The following is a 22,512-nucleotide window of genomic DNA, read 5'->3' as shown; positions in this document are numbered from 1 at the left end:
GTAGCTGGTCTCTTAGAGTGCATGGTTGCTTTAGACTTTGTGAAAGCCTTGATGGAGAAAGAAGAGGAAGGTCTGAAGACACCTTGAGTGGAGGTGGACCTGTCCACATTCTGTGTTTCAGCGCCAAGAGTGGCTTCGGTATCTGTAGTCTGGGTGTGGGCCGAGGAGCCTGCGACCTCGGGCACAGGAGACACCGTCAAAGATGTGTCGTCGGTAATCAGGGGCTGCGTAGGCGCCTCGCTGAGAACCAGACCACGTGTAGTCGGCTTTGGCGTGGTGCCAGTAGAGGCCGCGGACCTCGTGTGTCGGTCCTTGTCTTTGCGTTTTTTAGACAAAACCGGAGTCGCAGTATCTGACCACATAGTGTAGTTAAATGCTTTCCCAAAATAATGCTGGGCGAACTCCGCCCGACGCTTAATAGTGCGTTTGTTGAATGTAGCACAAAAGCGACAGACCGAGACGTCGTGGTCTGGGCCTAAACAAGGTATACAGAGGGAATGGAAATCCTTATGCGGTATTTGCTTCCCACAAGAAATACAATTATTAACTTTGTCTGACAATGGTCTGAGGCAAGAAAAGTTTCCCCAACGGGGTACTTAGCTTTTAAGAAGACTTCGGTTTCCAAATTTTCGTAATCTCAGGAGCTGGCTGACCAGCACTTGCGAACTGCTTCTGCTTCGGGCACCGCGCGAAGAAAGACTGGAGAAAATGGCGTCGGCTGGTTCCTTTATACCCCTGTCGCACTGACGTCAGGGAAGAAGTGACAACAACCAACGCCAGACCTAGACTTTGGAATTCGGCCGACCGAGGACCCGCCTGACGGCAGGAGAACCCATCTGTTATGACTGCAGCTGTATTAGCACTCGAACATCTACATTTATGGTAGGTGCAAAACTGTACTTTCATCCTTCCTTCTTCGTGTCCCCATACCAAATTGACTCATGCAGCTTCAAGATGATCGAGTAGTTTTTACACCATACTCTTGTCTGTGAACAGTCCTGTGTGACTGCTTCCCTGTCTCCTTCCTTGTACTTAGTTTTCTGCTTTCTTATGTATTGTCGTAACTATGACTGATTTGTACTGTAGGAGGCAAACTCCATCTGAGGTACTAAGGTGGAGTTCAGGAAATTATGGGTAGGGTAGGAGTCAGTGCCCTGGAAGCATGGAATCTTCGCAGTCAATGCCAAGGTCAGATCCCATTGGTTCTGACCTCCCATATGTTGAACCAGATGAAAATCAGACAGCATGGATGTGTCATTATGGTGAGTAGGGACTCGAGGGACAAAGTGGATGACTTATAATTGGCTAGGATATGGTATGGACTTTATCTATGGTGATTTGCAGGTGGATAAATTCCAGGGCATTGTCCTGTTTAACCAATGTAGAGTTATGCTTGTTAATATAGAGTGAGACTCCTCCCACTTTTTGCCTCTGTCTTTGCAGCTGATGGTCTAAATATGTGGAAGCCACTGAAGGCTTGCACTGCCAGAGTACTTTCTGTAGATTTAAACCATGTCTCGGTAACAGCAGAGATGTCTGTATTCTCCATAGTGATTTGAGAGCTTGTATGGTATGGAGTTTCTTATTTAGGCTTCTAGCATTGAGCAGCAGCACCTTTAGGTTTCTTTGCATTTTATTTGCGATGTTGGTAGGCTTGTCAGTTTGGCATTTCCTGTAAAAGGCTATAAGGGAGTGGATAACGTTTTAGCCAGTGTTTGGAATCCTAGGGGATACAGGTGCTGACATCATTTGCAAAGCAAAATGGTCTGCTAACCATGTCCTCCCATTCTGACATGTATTTAATCTACCTGGAAAGACAGCAGAAACCTAGCCAGTTGTTGGAGTCCGACATCTTTTATTCATACTGTGGCATCATCCTTGTTGAAGGTGGAATGCTGTTCAGTGCAGGACACATACATGCCCGAGACGCATATTCAGAGAGATTAACAATGACTCTCTTCATATAGTCCAGGGAAGCACTTCTCAGATTAACACCCACTTGTAGTTTGATAGAATCCTACTTGTACCTGTGGTGTAGTGCCTTGAATGCATGCATAACTTGGGGGATCCTGAAACAGTTATCATCTTGTTCCGTAAATAGGGCATCTGTGTCATACAATGGATTCCGCTATGGCAAAGATAGGCTCCAGCTCCCCATAATCCAGTCATTAATTTTCCAAACCTGTACAAGTATTGGAAAATGAATGACTGAAAGACAAAAAAATATGTTCTGGTGTTTGAGAATGGTGCGCTTTCAGACACTCTGGTTCCTAATTATACAGGAAACTCTCCTTGCTACAGCCATAGAGGCACCCAGAGTTGAAGTGACAGATGTCTATATCTAAAGGGCCTTGATCTTGCTGTCTACTTTCTGATCTCTTCATCTGCCTCCTGCCTGACATACGTGCCAATTAAGTGGAAGACTTCCTTCATTTGGTTAGAGTTGGTACCTATTAACACCCCCAGATCTGTCAGCTTACTGGTGATCCTGACTCTGTCTCAAGCAACTGTATTATCTGAACTGTAGTTATTGTTTGGTCTTTGTGCTTGTGTCAACTGTCTTTACCCTGTGACCTTATAGAGGGTCGGATTGTGGCCTAGAACCAGCTGTTTGAGTATTATTTCAAAGGAGTTGCAGGATATACTGTCAGCGGTAGGTACAATCCAGCAAACACAGTTCTGCATGTCTGTCTTTTTTTGAAGACTCAGCCTTCTCTCCATGAGATCTAAACCTCATCTCATAATTGCCTTTTTCGTGTTTGAACCTCCTGGTTCAGTGGTTTTGAAGTTCTTATCTTGGAAAGCACTTTTCTGGTTTCCATCACCTCTACTCACAGCATCTGTGAGCTCTGTGAGCTGCAGGCCTTCCTGAGTAGAACACCTTATCTTAACTTTCATAAGGATAAGGTATTCATTGGAATGGATCCAAGGTTCCAATCAAGCATGATATTAGAATTGTCTTCTTGTTTTCTGTGCTGATGCAGAAACCAGGAGACAAACACTCCTTCTCATTGTGGACATCCACCATTAACTCAGATTTTATCTGAATGGTGTCAACTGAAGCCAGATACATGAGATTAGAAAGAGAGAAAAGCTATTTGTCTATTTTAATATAGGGAGCGAAGGTGTGGCAGTTGCCAAGCAAATAGTGACCAAGTTAAACGCTAATTGTCATCTTTTGCTGTCAGGAGGCCCACTGCCTACTGGAAAAATCGTGTGGTCACTGGCCACTCAGGGGCATGTCCATTTTCAGTGCTTGGTTCAATGGGTGTTCTTCATTTTACTCGAAACTTTTAATATTGAAACTCAAAATGTTTTAAACATACAATTTTGCAAAAGGGGATTTTGCCCTTTCCCCACTTTTGTGCCATTCCCGGACTTGATATATATAATTAGCATGAGGAGCATGCCCCCTTGCATTAAAAAGTTTTCAATATTTTGAGTTTTCAGTATTATGAGCTACATCTGCTTCAAGAATGTTTGCATTGCAGACATCTGTGATCTGACCACTGTGTCATCTGTTCATCTTTCATCAGTACCTGTACTGTAACTCTAACAGTTGGGATTTTGTGATACCTTGTTACTTCAGGACTCAGACTTCTGAGCTTTTTTCACTTGACTGTTTTGTGGCTGTTTATAGGCTGGTCATTTTACCGGTTTTTGGGTTCTTCTCACTTGTACATTCAGCAGGGAGGGGTGTTCAGTGTTAGAAGAGTTTCATTCTTAATGTGTCATTTGATTTACAAGGACATCCCATTTAGTGGCTCACAGACACCCTCCTCCTATTACAGCATGCTTGCATGGTCCTTCTGTCCCGCAGCTGCTGTTTGATTTGCTGTGTAAGTTAGTCAAGCACATACATTTTTAAATACATATAAATTCTTGTAAGCAGAATACATGCAAAATCTTCAGTAGTTAATTCTGAACTGGTGGGCTTAGGGACAAAGGGGCACTGTGGCACATGACATCACAGTTTGTACTAGTGTAAGACAGATAAACTTCAGAGGGAAAAATAACCAGTTGTAATGGAAGAGAGGAGAAACCCAGTCATAGACCCACCAGGGTTGGGTACCTTCTTAGGTCATCCAATGGGGAGTAAGTTTACATACCATTTCCTTTTGTGTAGCTCTTTCAATAGCTTCTTATGTAGTTGTAATACTTTAGTGAATGTTAACATTTATATAAAAGTTTCTGATATGCAGTTTCATTCAAGATTATTAAGTCATGAGTGTATGCCTGTCTCTTCATCTCTATGGTGGAGAAAAGCTATATATTGCTGTTGTTTAAACTGAGCATCAGTCCATGCCTGTTGGAAAGCAGTGTTATAAAGGAAAGAATTGGGTACTGATATAAGTAAGTAGTCTGCATCCATCCATTCTTCCACAACCCCTTTTTTTCCATTTTTTGCACATGGAGTCAGGGTATTGCATCACCTTGAACATTAACTGCAAAGTGCTTTGTTTTCTTTGTAATTGTCGGACTGCGGCACCCACATATGACATCACAGCATAGCTGAGATACAAAGTGGGAATTAGCAGGAAAAAGGGAGGCTGGAACATCAGAAACAGAGGCATAGTAAGTATATTTAGGTACAATTTATTTTTTTACTTAGTGTGTTGAAATAAGTTACAGGTTATACATTACAATGGTGGCTAAATGTAGTATGTAGAAGATTGCAGTAATGAAAGCAGCAGTAAAAGTAAAGCATTGAAATCAGGACTACTTGATTTAAAAGGTTGTTCGTCGGATAGAGATTAAGTTGCAGTGTGGGTGAGAGATAGATGTTGAGATACTGGAAAATGAGGGAGGGGAGGGAAGAACAGAGTGCATATGTTTGAAGAGGCAAAGAATTGTAGGAGGAGGAGACTGGAGTTGGTTGAATAGAGTAGGTGGGATTGAAGAGCTTGTTGGAGTCAGTAGAATGAATACCTGAAGAGTCTATTGTGTACTTATGCTGTTTTGGAATAGCTTTCAGTGTGCTGGTTTTAAAAAGTTTGCTTCTTAGCTCATGTCTCAACGTTTTAAAAGATTGATAGGATGTTGTTTTGTTGGAAATAGACCCCCCCCCCGATTTTTGGTGCAATAAGAGAGGAACTATGGTTGATGCTGGATAAGGTAATTTATGGGGCCTGTAAGTGGGAAGTGAATGCTGCTAATGCTTTTAATCTATAGTTAGGAGGTTGCCATTCATAGAACCTACTTGAAATAAATGGAAAGTTTTGTTTTAACAGTTTAAAGACCAGTGAACCCATGAGGAATGTTGCCCTTTCTGATATGGGTAGACTTGGCTTTTTCTAAAGTAGTGCAGTGATGTTCTCATTTAGCTGAAAGGTTAATGAACCTACAGATGTTCTATCTTCTTCTTCTTTTGGCTTTTTCCGGTTAGGGGTCGCCACAGCGGATCACCTGTCCGCTCATGATTGGCAGTGGAGTTTTACGGTGCCGAGGTGCCAGCCCGGCACCCGACCTTCCACAGAAGGCACATGCATGCACACACTCACACCTAGGGCCAATTTGGAGTGTCCAATCCACCTACAGCTTTGGGATGTGGGAGGAAACCGGAGCACCTGGAGGAAACCCACACGACCACAGGGAGGACATGCAGACTCTGCACAGAAGGCACCCCAGCGGAGAATCGAACTGGAAAACCTCTTGCTGTGAGGCAGCAATGCTAACCGCTGCACCACTGAGCAAGTGAAATACTAAAGCATTTTAAAAGTATATTGGAAAAGCTAAGTCGTATGGTTTTTATGGGCAGCAGATGCAACTGTGGGAAGGCCATATTCAAGCTGAGGAAGTGGCACTCCTTTCCCTGTGGCTGCACTAACTGTAGATGATAAAAAGTGTGGGATTTTCATGGCCTAGAATAGCACTTTGTTGACTTTTGATTTAGTGATTTGGATATAGTGTAGGAAATTCAGTGCTAGGTCTAGCCATATTCCCAGATACTTGTCGGAATGATATGTATCCATCGCCTGTTCTGTGTGTTGTGGTAAATAGCTCTGTGTGCGGGGCTTTACAGAGTTTTTAAAGGGTTCCATATAATCTGTATTTGTTTTCTGTAATATTCAAGCTCAGATTGTGGTTGTAAAGCTTTTTGCTAAAAGAATAGAGGTTTACCGAGTAACAACTGCATGGTGTGAATTAATGCCTTAAATACTTAAGACCAGAAATAATTTATAACTGTAGAAAATCCAAAATTGTAATAATGTTTTTTTCTATCCCAGTTCAGAAATTACATGTATAAGAATTTCAGTGAAATATGTTTACTTCTCTCACTTTGTTTTAGCAGCTTTGACTTGAGTGAATCACAGATTTTGTATACCCAATGTCTGTTTGTATCTGTGACAGGCTGAAACATTAGCTATATATTTCATTGTCCCAATTGTTTTTCTTTAGTGGCAACGTGCAGTGACCGTCAGAAGAATTCTTCTTGGTGTTGTAGAGAAGTGTCCACGATTTACAGATGTAAGTTTTCTTAAAACCAAACACATTGTCCAGTGGTGTCGCCAGCGTGGCTACACTCCTCCAGACCTTGAAGCAGTGAGGAATGACATGGAGTCATTAGAAGACATTCTGACGCAGATTGACAGTGAACCAGGTAAGTCTGCATGTGTCTCTGTGATTTTATTTTGCTGCTGTGTAACATGTACTTGTTCACAGGTTCATAGGTATTTACTGTTTGCAGTCCAGCAGACAACTGAGTAGCCTATCACAATTTTCCTGTTGCCCCAGTGAAGCTTATTTTGGTACTAGAAAATAGTATCACCTGGTATTACACCTGTGCAGCAATTGTTTGAATCAAGAGTGATTTTTTCCATTTTCCAGTCGTATTCAAATTTCCTAAGGTGACTCAGTAATCCATCCTGCACCCACATAGCTATGGAGGACTGCTGCCGATACTTTCCCACCAAGAGCAGCCTGCTGCTTGGAGTTTTTCCTTTCTTGTGCACTTGCTCTTTCCAGCTTTGAAAGTGAAACGTTTTACAGTAAGCCACAGCTCTACAGGAGTTGTAGTGAACACTGAGATTGGTCAACATGTGCCTGTTGTGACAAAGTCCTTCTATATGGCACAGCCTATAAAAGGGATTACGTCTAGATTTAGTAATGTCAGTGCCCCCCTCTACTCAGCCCTCATTAGGCCAGTCATGGAATGTAATGGCAACTTTGGCATGTGGCTGTCCAGACACATACAACTGGAATGCCCACGGAGATACCTTACTAAAAGGATATAAGCCGTAAACAGCATGTCCTATATGGACAACTCATAGCCCTGTAACTATACTCTGTATCCTACAGACTTCTAAGAGGTGACCTGTGTCTGGTCTGAGATTGGTTGACAGCCACTGTCTTTTATATTGTGCCCATCCTTAACTTTGTCTTTTGAGATATGCCTTCATTGCATCTTTATTGCTTTATCACACACAAACAGTCAGTTTTTTGCCATCACTTTTACTTGATGTCTCATTTACACTGAAGATAACCCAGCTGAGTAGAAAATGTTATTTTCAGGAGTCATTTAGACTTTTGCAGGTGTTGTGTGTATTGTATACTGTAGTGGGTAAAATATACTAGATACAAAAGTCATGAGGACTCACCTGCAAATGAGGCACACCAGCAGTATACACTTGATCTCTAATCGAGGATGGTGAACCTCTCCCTTACAAATCTAGTCAATCTGGTACATGGTTAAGAAAACATTTTTTGCAAGATGAAATTACATAATTTCTCATAATTACCCCAGCAATGAAAAATTTGCCCTCTAATACATATCATTACCTGTTTGCTGTTAAAGAAAAATTATTGTTTACATACTGTTTACAACTGGCATAGAAATGCTTTAAAGCCAAGCCCACCAGCCCTAGCAAGCAGTGCTTTTTCATTTTTTTTAATAATTGCATCACATAAAGTATTTGGTGTACTTAAAATACTGCACTATATATGGAGAAACTTTTTTGCGCTTTGGAACTTCTCATCTTATTCAATACATTCCCATTCAGCAGGTCTGTTTCTTGCTTTGTGCAGTCTGACATTGATTTCTAGGTCTTTATGGATCTTCTTTTATCTCTCTTGAAATAAGAGCTCCCTAAAGGATTTCCAGGCAGCGTTCTCATATTTTTATGTCAAGACTCTTTGACAAACCCAGAAATAATTTTAGACAAATGCTATAAATCATTTGCAAGTCTTTGGGCAACCAGTTGTTCTGGTTGTTGTACCTCAGTCCATACAAATGGAAGAAAAAAGCTTTTAAGATATATATATATATATATATATATATATATATATATATATTATTATTCATTTGTTTTATCTTAAATAGCTGACTTCCCAGTTTTTTTACTTGAACATAATTAATGCTTATACAAGGTCAGAGTTCTGATTTCTGCTAAAAAAAAACTGTCTTACTTATATGGCTCGTTTCCTAAACAGCCATACATTTAGGCATACCCTCTTATAGAGAGTAAAGCAGTTGCACCTTATTACAGTTTCTCCTGCCGTTTTGGGAGGACAGAAATAAAACTTCAGAGGTAGGCGGGGTTGGTTGGGCTGCTAGACAAAGCAACAAACACACATTTCCTATTGGCTGAATCTGAGGTTGCTGACTGGTGTCTTAAGCAGTCTGAAACAAAGTGAAAGAGTAGCAGTTAATCTAATCAATAATCTAAATAAGCACTACATCCTCATGTACTCCCCTTGAGTACTTTATCCCCTATTGGTCCTTTCTGATTCAGTTGCAAAGGAGTTCCCTATACTATTCTAGCATGTCCAAAGGTCAGTTACTGGTTTCCTCTCCACTCCAGCTGGTGAATCTGGGAATCTTGAGGCAATGTTACAACTGCCTCATGTACACAGACAACCCTCTCCTCCTCCCAACAAGTACAAATATATGTGAGAGATGCAACCATATAGCCAAACTGGAGGCTGAGCTCTCTCGACCCAGTACTAGCGTAACCAGTCAGGAGGGGAAGGTAACCACACACACCACAAATCCAGTCTCACATAGTCCTACCACAACTGCAGACCAAACACATAAACACACAAAAACATACTCGGAGGCTCTAAATAAAAATCTGCCAAAACAGCAGAGACCTCCAAAGCAGACACCCAAGCGACCGCTACCCCAAAACAAAATGCAGGCAACACATAGCTCATAAAGTCAGTGTGCCAAACAGCCACAGCCCTTAAGGCTCAACAACATACCTGATACACTTGTAATAGGTGACTCTATAGTCAGACACACTGATGTCCCGCTCACCAGGCTGAACAAAGAAAAGGTCACAGTGAGCTGCCTGTCGGGCGCTAGAATTCGCCACATAACACAAGCACTCAGGTCACTCCAAAGCAAGTACAAGTATGACTCAGTCATTGTCCATGCTGGTGTGAATGACCTGAGAGATACCTCCCTGGACTACATGAAAAGAGACATAGAGGAGCTCTCTGATCATGTAGCCCAGGCCGGTATGACCCTGACCTTGAGCAGCATCTTACCCTCACCAAGAATGATGCCTCAGTATAAAGACAAAATGATCAATTTCAACAATTGGCTTAAGTACTGGTGTCATTCAAAGGGGATCCAGTATCTGTCTGCCTGGGATGACATGCTCGACAAGCCACGTTGCTTCGCAAGGGACGGCTTGCACCTGTCACCCCTGGGCTTTCGGATATTGGCAAAGGCTCTTGCAACCCCCATAGTGCCTTTTTTAGGCAAGGCTCAAAAGACAAACCCACCTCCTTAAACAATACAAGTAGAAAGAAACTAACGATAATGCTGCTCAACGCCAGAAATCTAAACCTCAAGATGCACGCTCTCGAAGCCCTCCTTAGTATGGAGAACATCGATGTCTGTGCAGTGACAGAAACCTGGTTCAAGGCCCCCGAGAGCACCCCAGCACTACCAGGTTATACCTCCTATCATGCTTTTCAGCCCCAAAACTCAGACCGAACCACAAAAGGAGGGGGAGTATCCATATTCATCAAGGACACCCACACCTCCAGGTTAGTGGCATTGCACGAAGCATCGGAGACCATCCATGTGCAACTAATAGTGGGCAAAACTGCCTTTCTGTTTGTAGCATGCTACAGACCACCCTGTCAAACTCAGGAACCCCACTCGGCCTTCCTGAAGACACTGGAGAATTTGAAGGTCTCTCCAAACACCATCATATTGGGGGACTTCAACTATCCAAACATAGACTGGGAGCATTACTCAAGCCCCAACACCCTAGCCCAGAGGTTCCTAGAATTCGTAAACTCAAATGCTATGGAACAATTGGTCACCACTCCCACAAGAGGGGAAAACATACTAGATCTGATCATCACCAACATGGGGACACAATGTTCCATACCAGAAGTATACCCCTCATTGGTAAGATCGGACCATAAATTAATCTCACTAGAAATCCACATCCCGCCTCCACCCCCAGCACAAAAGACCACAGTGAAGAACTTCTCAAAAGCTAACTTCACACTTCTTAAAACCAAAGTGGAATCCTTCAAGGCCCCCAGGCCAGTGGAAACAACGGCCCTATCTGCTGAATCCTTTATAAACGCATTCTATGGACACCTTCAGGAATGCTTGGATCATGCAATCCCAAATAAAACCAAGACCCATTCCCCCAAAGGCAGGCGTCCTGTCTGGTGGACCCCAGCCATAAATAAGCTATACAACAGAAGGAGGAAGCTACTACATGATGGAGCAAAATCCCTAAAAGGGAAGACATCTCTGATCAGTACTAGCAAAAAACTACGATCACTCATAAAAACATCCAAGGTCACTTTCGAGAGAAAAATTGCACAAGCAACAAAAGATAATCATAAGGCTTTCTTTAGTTGTGTTAGAAACCTTGGTGGCAACTCCCAGATATGCTCAGAGTTAGTCCATAATAACAAAAAATACACTGAACCCTCAGACATTGCCAACATCCTGGCAGACAGGTTCAGTGCAAACTTCTCCCCCCCCCCCCCCAAAAGGACAAATATCTATCCCAGCAGAGTGTTGCCTCCCTGACATCTCAGATGCCCAGGTGAGAGCCTCCCTCTCCAAAGCAAAAAACACAGCATCAATGGGACCGGACGGTGTCCCGGGCTGCGTGCTACATGAACTCCAAGAAGAGCTATACTCTCACATAAAGCTGCTATTCAATCTTAGCCTTACTACAGGATATGTACCCAAAGAATGGCGTACAGCAACAGTGGTCCCACTCCTCAAAAGAGGCGTCTCTACGGACCCTGGAAACTACCGCCCCATAAGCCTGACTAGCCTGGTCTGCAAAGCTATGGAGAGGATCATTATGGAGCTCATAAACAAAGACATTGGGGACCTACAGACACTGGATCCTACCCAATTCGGCTTTGTCAAGGGCAGATCCTGCCTCCTGAACCTGGTAGATTTCTTTCAAACAGTCATCAAGGCCATTGATTAGGGTAAGGTGGTCCACACAGCCTACCTAGACCTCGCAAAAGCCTTTGACACAATACCCCACTCGAGCATCGTAGACAAACTCTCCAGCCTAAATATAAACCCCTATGTCATAAGATGGGTTGCAAACTGGCTCAAGGACAGAACCCACATGGTCAGAATTGCTGGAACCATGTCAGACTCTAAACCAGTTACAAGTGGCTTCCCACAGGGCTCAGTCCTGGGACCTCTCTTATTCGGAATATATTTTTCTGAGGTACATGCTAACACGGGAGGACTGTGGCTGACCAAGTTTGCAGATGACTGCAAACTGGGCGCCATAATTGACTCTCCAGCTGACACAAGCATCCTCCAAAAGGGTCTCATAGAGACGGATAACTGGTGCCAGAGCCATGGCCTTAAACTAAACGCCAAAAAGTGTATAGTTATACCCTTTGGCAAAAACAAAGTGCCCACAAATTACCACATAGGAGGTAATCCATTAAGTACAGAAGAAGTAATTAGGGACCTGGGGACCCAAGTTGATAGTAACCTCTCCTTTGACAACCACATTGCCGAAGTGGTTAGGAAGACCTTCTATATAGCCCACCTTATCATGAAAGGATTCACATCTAGATCAAGGGAGGTCATTGTGCCCCTTTACTCATCCCTCATCAGGCCCATAATTGAGTACAATGCCCCATTTGTGTTGTACCTTACCCGACATCTACAGCAACTAGAAAGACCCCAAAAGTACCTCACTAAGAGGATCAAGGGACTCAAACAGATGCCATATGCTGTTCGGCTAAAGAAACTCCAGCTGTACTCAGTTGCATACCGCCTACTCAGAGGCGGTCTATGCCCGACGTACAAAGCCATGTCCAACCCTGAATTAATGGACATGCTCCACCTCAGAAAATCCAAATCTCTTAGAGCTACGCGATCGTGTGACTTGAACCTCAGCACAGAAATAAATAGGACATGCTGGAGGGACAGATTCATAACCCAGAGGCTCCCTTCACTCTGGAATAGAATCCCAGTCCATGTTAGGCAGAGCCCCTCACTGACTCTCTTCAAGAAAAATCTTGACGAGTGGATGGGAGATCGTAGGTTTACCCCGGGGATCACTTCTGTGTCACTACTAGACAGAGGCACAGTAAACATAACCTTAAAAAGGGCACAGTAAACTCATTCCAAGGGGTAGCGAAAGCCAAACACACACTGGCTAGGCTTGTAAATGCCCTAGGACAGATAGCCTAGTATGAACCTATGAACCTAAGTTGTGGATGGCAATAAACATGAGAGAGTGCAGGGGAAAAATCCATTTTTTGCATTCTTCTGTTCAGTGGTGCCACTGCCAGCCAGCATGTAGTTCATTGCGTGTGTGTGTGTGTGTGTGTGTGTGTGTGTGTGTGTGTGTGTGTGTGTGTGTGTGTAATACATATATGCACACACACATTTATACATTTAATATTTTATGTACTTGTACGTGCATGTGCAGGGCGGCTGCTGTGGGCCGCACTGCATGTGACAGGCATCAGTGAGCTTAAATACTTTTCTGTTGCCATTTATTTAGTTGATCTCAGACATCTAATTTGTACAGAGTCATTAAACTGTCTGTAATTGAATAGGCATATCTCTAGTGCAGTGTATGTGCCTGACTCAAAGAAGGATGAAGTACGTTACGGTGACCACTTTATGTATCTGTTCATTCGTTTGTTGCAGCTGCCTTGAGGTGAACACAGTCTGTTAAGTGTCTGTATTGTTGTATATATCTGTATGTTTGGAGGTTGTAATGGGTTTCACTTAATACATATGAAAACAGTCTGAAATGCATTTTGTCATCACAATGTATGTATTTTTTCATTCAGTGACATCTGAGGTGTACACAGCAAAGTGGCTTTAATTGGGCATGTTTATGTTTGCATAGTCTTACATGAAAATGGTGGATTGAAGTGAGCTGCAGTGTATGTGTCAATAATCTGAAATACCTTACTATGGCCATTATTGATGTATTTATTCATTCATTTATCATAGTTGGATGGATGAAATGTACAAAGTCAATAAGATAGCTGTAATTGTGTATTACGCGTGTGTGTGTGTGTACACTCATGCACACATGCAAGCTAGTGGGTTGCACTACATGCGTCTTGACAGCAGAATCTGAATTGCATTACTACGGTCATTATTTATCTATTTAGTCATTTGATCACAGTCAGAGTTTTGAGGTGTACTTAGTTATTAAAGTGGCTGTAATTGATGAGCACATCTGTGTTTGGCAGCAGTGAGATGAAGTACATTATTGTGACCATTGCTTATATACTTATTCATTTGATTAAAGCAAGATATCTGGTTTACACCGTAATAAAATTTCTGTAATTGGTGGGCACAAAGACCGCCTTTGGAAGAAATTGACTGACCTCTGTTTTCATTTGATCCCAGTTAAACTCTTGTTGTGGCTTGGCAGGATATGTATGTGAGATTGAGTAAAAGAAGCTGAAATATATTACAGTGACCATTATTATATATTTTTTATCACATTCTTACATCTGAGATTTGTACAGTCAGAAATGTGAGCAGCTACTGAGGCAGAGTGTGAATGAAAGTGAGTGTGCTCAGCTGCTGTGTGATCACAGTTGAGTGGTTTCTGGCCTGCTGTAATGTAATCCCACGCATTAATTTGCTTCCTGTGGCTGTCCACCTTTCTTTCATTTCACCAGCAACCACTGGGTTATCAGGGTTCCTTGATACTTCTCTGCTGACAAACAGCCCTTATTGGCAGAATAGGCAGTACCCCACCGCACTATTTCTTCTTCCTGAGAACGTTGTAGGATGATCCTGATACAGGGTGGTCATGCTACATTAACTGTCTAACTGAAGAATCTGTCAAAGTTAATATTTCTTCATTCAGTTCCTTGTCAGGTCATACTAGTTTTTCACTGTCACTATTCCTTGAGAATTTAGCCGATCCCTGTCAGATATTATCTTCTGAACCCTTTTCTTTTGGGGGGAAGCTAAGATTGCATCAGGCATTGTTGTTGAAATTGCAGCAAAGGATCCTTGAGACATTGTTGGAGTTATACCTAGAGGGTTATAGCTGTTACCTGTTGATGAACTTCTTCCTATAATCCTGGGTTTCATGGCCTTAGTCTTCATTTGCAGACTTGATAAAGATCTTGATTTACCTCTGAAAAGAGGTTGGTGTGACTTACCAGGTTAAAAAAAAAATCTTCCGATCTATTGAACAGTTTCTGAGGTGCTTTGCAGTGAACTGGCTTATAACAGTCTTCTGGGTAAAGGATTTCACTCTTGGTGATTTTAGAAGAGGGACTTAATATCAGTCCAGGGATTCAGTACACTCCTATTACAATGCATTAAGGGTTGTAGAAAAAAACGGCCTGTCAACATTATGTGATATGTTGTGATTCATAGACATGTTAGCCTGAATGAGGAAAGACCTCATCAGCTAATTTGCATGTCTGTGAATCACAGTCAACTAACACAAACTGCAGATCAGCACTTCCCATGTTTCTTGTCTGCAGCAGTCGCATCATGTAATTACAGGCATCCTTTACCCCTAAGTCACACACTCATATGCACACACAAATACACATTAAAACACAAACACACTCGCACAGTCCCCGTACCAGTTCTGGAGTTTCTAAACATCCCCGGAGTCTATCACAGAGGTTGTAGTCCCACATTTGATGTCATCTCCTTGGGTCTATGGTATCTAGTAGATCCCCCACTCTCCAATCCCCATAACTAAGTACCATTAAGGCAGGAGTGTATCTCTTGTGTCTGCTGTTCTCCCATCCACCCCCTGTACTGTTGCAGTTGCCATTATGGCACAAGTCTTTAGAGTAATCCCTAATGTCTACTGTCCCCACCTCCACTGCATCTATCCCCATACTGTTGTAAGTACTGTTACAATACAAGTCTTTAGGGTAGTTCCTGGTGTTTAGTCCCCCCCCCCAAACCCAGTGCTACAGACACTGCTTATAAGTCTAGGGTTGTGTGGAAGCATGACAGCCACCCCTTCCCAACTACAAACACACCCATTCCAAAGGCATTTACTGACACTTAACTATTCATCAGTATATGTATGTATGTATGTATATATATATATATATATATATATATATATGTGTGTGTGTATATATATATATATATATATATATATATATATATATATATATATATATATATATATATATATATATATATATATATACCTACATACAGACACACACACCTCTACCCCCCACCAAACTGCTACCTCCTAGGCAGACGGAGGTGCACATACACTCTCACACGTGCAGCCCTTTGCATGCTCTTGAGCATACACTTCCATAACTCTGTCTTACCACAAGACTCCATGATATTTACTTTCTACTGCCATGGCTGAACCTGGCCTTTTGGCTGTGCTCACTATAAAAACATAGTAGGAGCGGCTGTGAATCACTAAGTGCATAGATGTCTTCTTGGACGTGGTTCTGTGTGAGACAGTACATAGCTAATTAGCATGTGCCTGTCCTCCAAACTGCTTTATTAGCATATAGCACAGCTGTGGAGGTACCCTGACCCTTTGTTGCACATCTTTATGCATAAGAGCTGCCTTTGAATTTGAAAAGGTTACCACAAAGTGTACACATCATGTACACTTTGCAGTAACCATTATGAATTCCCCTAGAGAATTCCAATGAAGAAACAGGAAGAGATTCATTTTCTTAACTTCCCCTTTCTGTTTAGCTCCCCCTTCTTTCGGGGAACCCCTTTGTTCCTTGAAGTGCCACTGTATGCAGTAGGTATCACTAAATTTTACATCAAGAACTCTCCTTAATGGACCATAGGTTGGATGTTTCCTTTTATTCCTACTGGAATTTGACATATTTGCAGAAAACCCCTACATTCAATAGTGTCTGTGCACCCAGATGACATGCTGTGACATATATTGCCAGCCATGTATTAGCACTTGACCTGAGTGTCCACCTATTTTTTGGTATCTCCTTAAGTTCATATCTCGATCTTAATTGTTTATATTGTTCTCCAATTACTATCAAGGATGTGCAGTGTCATTGCTTGTGTACTGTCTGAGGGAAGAACACAGTACTGAAAACTGCCACAAATGCCGTGTTTCAGCCCAGTTACTTGGCATTGAAAGAGGGTTGATTGCTCTCTTCACTGAGATAGCAGCTGTCAACAGCTGTCCATATGGAGATCTGTGATGTGGTACCCCTCACAGCTGGAGGCATAAGTTGCAGTATCATCTCAAGTACAGGCACACAGAGCCCAGGTCCAGTCCTAAACTTCCTTAATTTAAGCTCATTATTAAATCCTCACCTCCCTGCATGGACCCTTCTAGTTGTCAGCTTACCTTTGGCTGATGGGGGTTTGAACCCCTAACTAGTCGTCTTCTCCACTTGAGGACTCCGAAATCAGGGAGGAACACCCTTGAAAACTGCCATGTCTTTGGTTGTGCTCCTGGCTATCTGGCATGTCAGTCATCTGGTCACACAGCAGGGTACTCAGAGTCAAGAACTCCCTTCCTGAATTCAGCCCCCATGTCAACATGGGCTAAGAGTACAGATCAGGGAAGGTCCATCTGATCTTCCCACTCCAGAAATTGTCTAGCTAAGACAAGACAAAGTGCCCACACCGCACATTGCTTTTAACTAAAACCCCAGAGGCTCATTCCCATGAGTATTAGGATTCATGATACTCCCTTTCTTGGAATAGCTTCAAGTCAGTATCCTATCTTCAGAAAAGTGCCTGACAATTTTGCAGAAGACAAGACAAGAGATTCTATTGTGGTGGATCTTAAAAAACCATTTATGCACTGCTGTAGTATAAGATCATTGGGTAGCAGAACTGTGTGAAAAAGAAAGTCCTGTCATTACATGGCATTGGTAAGGAAATGTTTTACAACGTTGCATGTTTCTGTTTGTGAAGAGGCAAGTAAGAGGTAAGTACTGTCATCTAACTGTACTTATAACTCCAAGCATTGCTGTTCTTTGTTGATGATACAGAATGCCATTATATTATGTCATGTTTCAGAAAACCACATTTTTGCAGTTTATGCCCAGTTTGGAATGAACTCTACAATGCAATGTTTTTGTACTCAAGCCAGTTTCGCTTTGTTAGGTATCCTTATACATTTCAGTTGTTTGTTTTTTAAATCGTTTATAGAGTGTCCGTCCTCATATAGCACAGCCGAGGAGATTTGTCAGAAGTTGGAACAACTGCATCGGTTTATGAAATCAGAGCCTGAGAGTGATGAGGAGGTAGATATCCTTAACGTTGTTGAGACCGTGAAAGTTAAAATAAAGAAGGAAGAGGAAGAAGAAGAAGATGAACCCAGGATCTATATTGGAGCTACTCCAGCTGCTGAGATGGTCCGTGAAACAGTTCAGCAGGTGAGAAATGCTACCATGCAGAAGTACATTGTAACATGTTTACAAAACCAAGTCTCAGTAGTGGTGAAAACTGTAGCAACAGTTCTGTATCACTAATCATTTGCTTCTTCTTAAGAAAAGGGTGTTTTAATGTGTTTGGGTAGTTGTTGTGAAACCAAAGATTTTAATTTTATTTTAAAATGTTCTGTGACCATATCAGCATATGTTTGGATATAGGATGCCTACCAAGTTTAAAAAAATGAGGCTTAGGATAAGTCATCTTGCAGAGATTTTTATGCACTGTTTTATAATTTTTCATTACCCTTTTCTAGGTTATCACAAAGTGCATTGTCCACGGTAAACAATGTTGAGCAAGGCTTTTAATGGCAGCTTTCTGAATGTAGAAAAATTTGGAGTGGTCTTCTATGAAGATTTCACTAGGACCACCATGCATGATCAATTGGCTATCTTGAACCTTTGCCAGAGCAGGCTAAAATGTTTTTTGTTTTCCTTTTCTCCTTGTGATAAAAGCAAATATACACTTTCTTCTTTACTTTTTGGAGAACAACAGTCTCACAAATAAGCCAGTTAATCCTTCTGCGGGAGTGTGAAAAGAAGAGTCCTACTCTAGATTTCTAGAAAGATTTTCTAGTGACTGGGGTTCTTCTGTGTGATCTTCATCTAGAGCCTACTCAGAGGTTCGAGTGATACCTTGGCATCATTATCTTCATTACTACTGTTATCAATAGCTTTAAAGTCTTCCCTTCCTTCTTTATGGGCATGGATTCACTTGTCCTGTTTGGACCCCTTGAGGGCCCATATTTTAGCTCATGGTCAACTCTGGTTTCATATCAATGTGGCTGTGAGTCCAGCTCGTAGCATAGAGGGATAAAGTTCTGACTTCTGTCAAGCCAGCCTGAGTCTGAGTAGCAGTTTGGGCATTAGTGGAATGGGGTGGGGTGGGAGTTGGAATGAGCAGCTGACAAAAAATGGTCAACCTGAAGAGGAGGTTCTCATTTTTTTAACTCAAGACAATGCTATATTTTTAAAGTTCACACCAAGAGGAGCAAGGTGTCATAATTCTTTGCATTTATTTTTTATTTGAATCTGCTCTGTAATACTGCAACAGATGTCTGGGACATTCTTCAGAAGTTTTTAAGAGCTGCAGGAATGGAATTCATAGTTTGAGTGCTATGCAAGGGCCTTTTTTAGTGTTCTCTGCAATATGCAGAGTGAAGTCAGTTCATAGATATTAGGTGGGTGCATGGCCATGCAGCAGCTTGCACAGTGCTGTATGCAGCTCATGCAGGTGGGTGCATAAACACATGGAACACAACCAAATGAATGAATAATGAGGTCTAAGTAAAGGAACTAAAATAAATCATGAGTCATAGATGTCAGCAGTGATACTTGTACCTCTTTGTGTCTTTACATCGAGAGAAATCAAAGTGAAATTTTCAGCATTGCAGCTTGTAGTAGTATTGTTCACAACTGCAGCAGTTGGCACAAAACAGCATTTAATTTCTTTAGCTACTGCCCTTGTTGATTGGGTGGCGCATAATTCCAGGGATAAAGCATGGAAGCGATTCATACAGTGGCTGATGTACCATACCCGGACTGAAGTTTAGAGACTGGATCGGGATAACATTAGTACCTTGGACATCACATTTTTGTCTTAATACTGAGCCTGTGGACATGCATATTCTTCCTGTACTTGGGGATACCAAGGTATGTTTAGGTCTTAGCTAAAGAATCATTTCAGCTGCTTACTCAAACACTTTCAGTATTTTGTAGGCATCTGCTTCACAAATAGTAATTGCCTCAATATCAGGCTGTTGCTGCATGTGGAGGAGCATAGATGGTTCCCCAGGACTGCAGGAGAGACAGACAGCCCTGTATGTGACTTGTACAACATTGCAAACCTCCCCAAGATACTTGGTACCATAGATGGTATTCATATGGCAAACAAATGCTCCACTTGGCCCACAGTCACAGAGGTAAATCAGTAGAAAGGATCTACTGTGAGTTCTAAAAGGAAAACTCATCACAAGCAAACTGGAGGAGTCAAGCCTGTTGAAAAACGCACCCACCAAAACTGCAGGTAGAATAATGTTTTATTTATTGCAAAGGAGCAAGCTCATGCACACACGCACACATACACACATACACATGCAGATATATACAAGGGGGCTATATTGTTAGATTGAAGTTACGGAAATTCAGACTGCATATGATCTAGGTCATATGATCGAATTTCTGTAAACTAAGATGTTTTCTACAGAGATTGCTGTACAGTGTTTTTTTTTGGGGTTCCTATTAAATAATCGAAGACGCATTCTTTCGAATGCGTGTTGATCGAACTTGAAAGAACGAAAAGGCAAAATAGCAAAATGGGTTATAAGCAAATTCTTTCCCTGGGAAAGAAATCGCTTGGCTGCTTCCGTTACTTTGCTATTTTCGTGACTGTAGTGTGATCTCGGAGTTGGTATATTTAAGTAGGGGGGTGTGGGGACGAAGCCCCCCACTTTATGTAATGTTTTACAATTTTTTTTTTTTTGTTTGTTTGTTTTTTGTGGAACAGAGATTTTGTTTCCCTTGAAAAAAAAATCACTGTTCTAAGCATTCGAGATTGTAAGCATTCACTTACATGGGTTCAATAAATCATCGTTCGCTTTTTTAAGTGTTCGATGATTTAACATAGACCCTTTTTTGGGGGTTTTGTGTAAAGCAACAAAATAGCCAGTAGTCCACACAAATGGATAACCCGAATCAAAACTCTAGTGCTTTGGCTAAAACACCCTTAAAGGAGTAAAATATTTTTTACATTCCATCATCCCTTAAGTAACCTAGTACAAGAACCTGACACATCTAATTATACAATTAAATAATTAAAAATACAATCAAATTAAAACCTTCCAATTGCAATCTACATTTAACCCAGCAGGGGTCAGAATGAAACTTTCATGCTATATCAACCAGATTTCACTAAATCCAGAAGTGCTGTTTCTTGTTCCTTCACAGATGCCTTGGATCTGATGTGCGGTTCTTATTCCAGGGACATCGGGATTTAGGTCTCAAAAGGAAAGAAAGGACCACATCAACATAAAGGCCCTTATTTTAGCTTTTCAGTCCCTACATTTTCTTCCGACTCTTGTCAGACAGCACCACAATTTTGTGGCATATCAACAAGCAGCGGGGCACCACGTTTTATCAACTCTGCAGATTGACTCGTTAGCTTGGGAAATAGCCATTTAACACAAAATCTTTCTCCAAGTTATGTACATATCCTTGGGGAGAAATAATTTAGCAGATTTTTTTTTAGCAGATTCAGAGCAGACCCTCATTAATTGAGGCTAAACAGAGAGGTCTTTCTGGACATTGCCCATCATTGGGATACTCCACAGATAGACCTTTCTGACGTTGCCAGACAGCTGAGGCTGCTTTGTTCCAGACTGCCATGTGTAGAGAATGGTCGTCATGACCCTTTCTTTGAAAAGGAGGTTCCTTTATACTTTTCTTCCACTTCCTCTGATTCCCCAAGTCCTTCTAAGATTAAGAAAGACAAACCAAAAATCTTGTTGGTAACTCCCTCCTGGCCCAGGCAACCTTGGTCCCCACTTCTTTTCCACTGACCAAAGGACAGTCATCACAAGTTACTTCACAATATGAACTTAGAAAGAACAAAGGCTCTGTAATTCACCCCAGTTTACAGACTTTGAACCAGACTCTTTGGGTGGCAAAACTTTAATTCATGTTAGCCACCGATTTTCTGAGGACAGGCTTAAGGATTTATAGGAGGCTGGAAAACCAATTACAAGGAAGTCTTCTGTCTCAAGATGGAAGAGATTTTCGTTTTCATTTTGGTGCCAAAGAAAGAATCAACATCCTTATTGGCTGGGTATTCCTAGTTCTCTGGCTTATTTGAGTGAGCTGCTCAATTCTGGGCCGACATTCCCTTCTAGTAAAGCACATCTGTCAGACTTTTGTGGTTGCCTACCTCCAGATCCACCCCTTTCACCTCAAGCTTATCTCATCTCTTCATCTTCTTTTGAGCCTGCTGTTTTTGCTTCTGTTAAGTTTTGTACTGGGAAAACATTGTTGCTAGTAGCTTCGACTTCTGCTAAGCAGGTTTCAGAACTGCAAGCTCTGATAGCTGTTCCTCTCCTTCACGTTTTTCATAGGGATAGGGTTACTGTCCATACTAACCCTGCTTTTATGCCTGACTTTATTAATGAGTTCTCCTTGAATCAGACAATGAACTTGCTTATCTTTTTTTTCCTTCTCCTCAGAATAAAAGGATGAGGATCATACAGTGTTCATGTTTCACTGCTGCAGTCCTGACTTTTGAGATTTCCGGCTGTGGAAGCCCTTGAACAACCCAACTACCAGAGTAAGAATTTTCCCTCCTCTTTCAACTGGCAGATGCCTTAACCTGACATCAGTAAGCTGGTGTAGAAATAGATTCCACTGACGTCATGACCTCAGTTCTTTCTTGCCGTCGAAGCCCAAGCAGACCTCCAGTATGCACGTCTTTCAGTCTGTACCAGAGAGAAACTTCAGAAAGCTAAATACTCTGTTGGGGAACTCTTTCTTTTTTATTAACTAACGTCAGAGAAATTTAACAATTGTCTCCATTATGGTAAACAAATCCCACATGAAGACTTCCACTTCTTTTGTGTCACCTGTTTGGGTCCAGACCACAACATCCCTAATTGTCAT

At 41.8% G+C, this 22,512-nt stretch overlaps 1 protein-coding gene across 3 annotated transcripts in view; it reads left to right on the top strand.

Annotated features, from left to right (window-relative positions):
- YEATS2 (YEATS domain containing 2) overlaps positions 1-22,512 on the top strand; it is a 1,703,429-nt gene that overhangs the window by 1,504,094 nt on the left and 176,823 nt on the right. For all 3 annotated transcript variants that reach the window (XM_044070010.1, XM_044070009.1, XM_044070008.1), the window contains 2 exons: positions 6,400-6,601; positions 17,588-17,814. In XM_044070010.1, the coding sequence (XP_043925945.1) occupies positions 6,400-6,601; positions 17,588-17,814 (429 nt within the window). The remainder of the gene's footprint in view (positions 1-6,399; positions 6,602-17,587; positions 17,815-22,512) is intronic.

The sequence above is a fragment of the Protopterus annectens genome, chromosome 4.part1, assembly GCF_019279795.1.
Source record: "Protopterus annectens isolate FY-2018-M chromosome 4.part1, PAN1.0, whole genome shotgun sequence".
NCBI classification, from domain to species: Eukaryota; Metazoa; Chordata; order Ceratodontiformes; family Protopteridae; genus Protopterus; species Protopterus annectens.
Note: the sequence above shows the minus strand (reverse complement) of the source record. Positions and strands in the feature narration are given on the sequence as shown.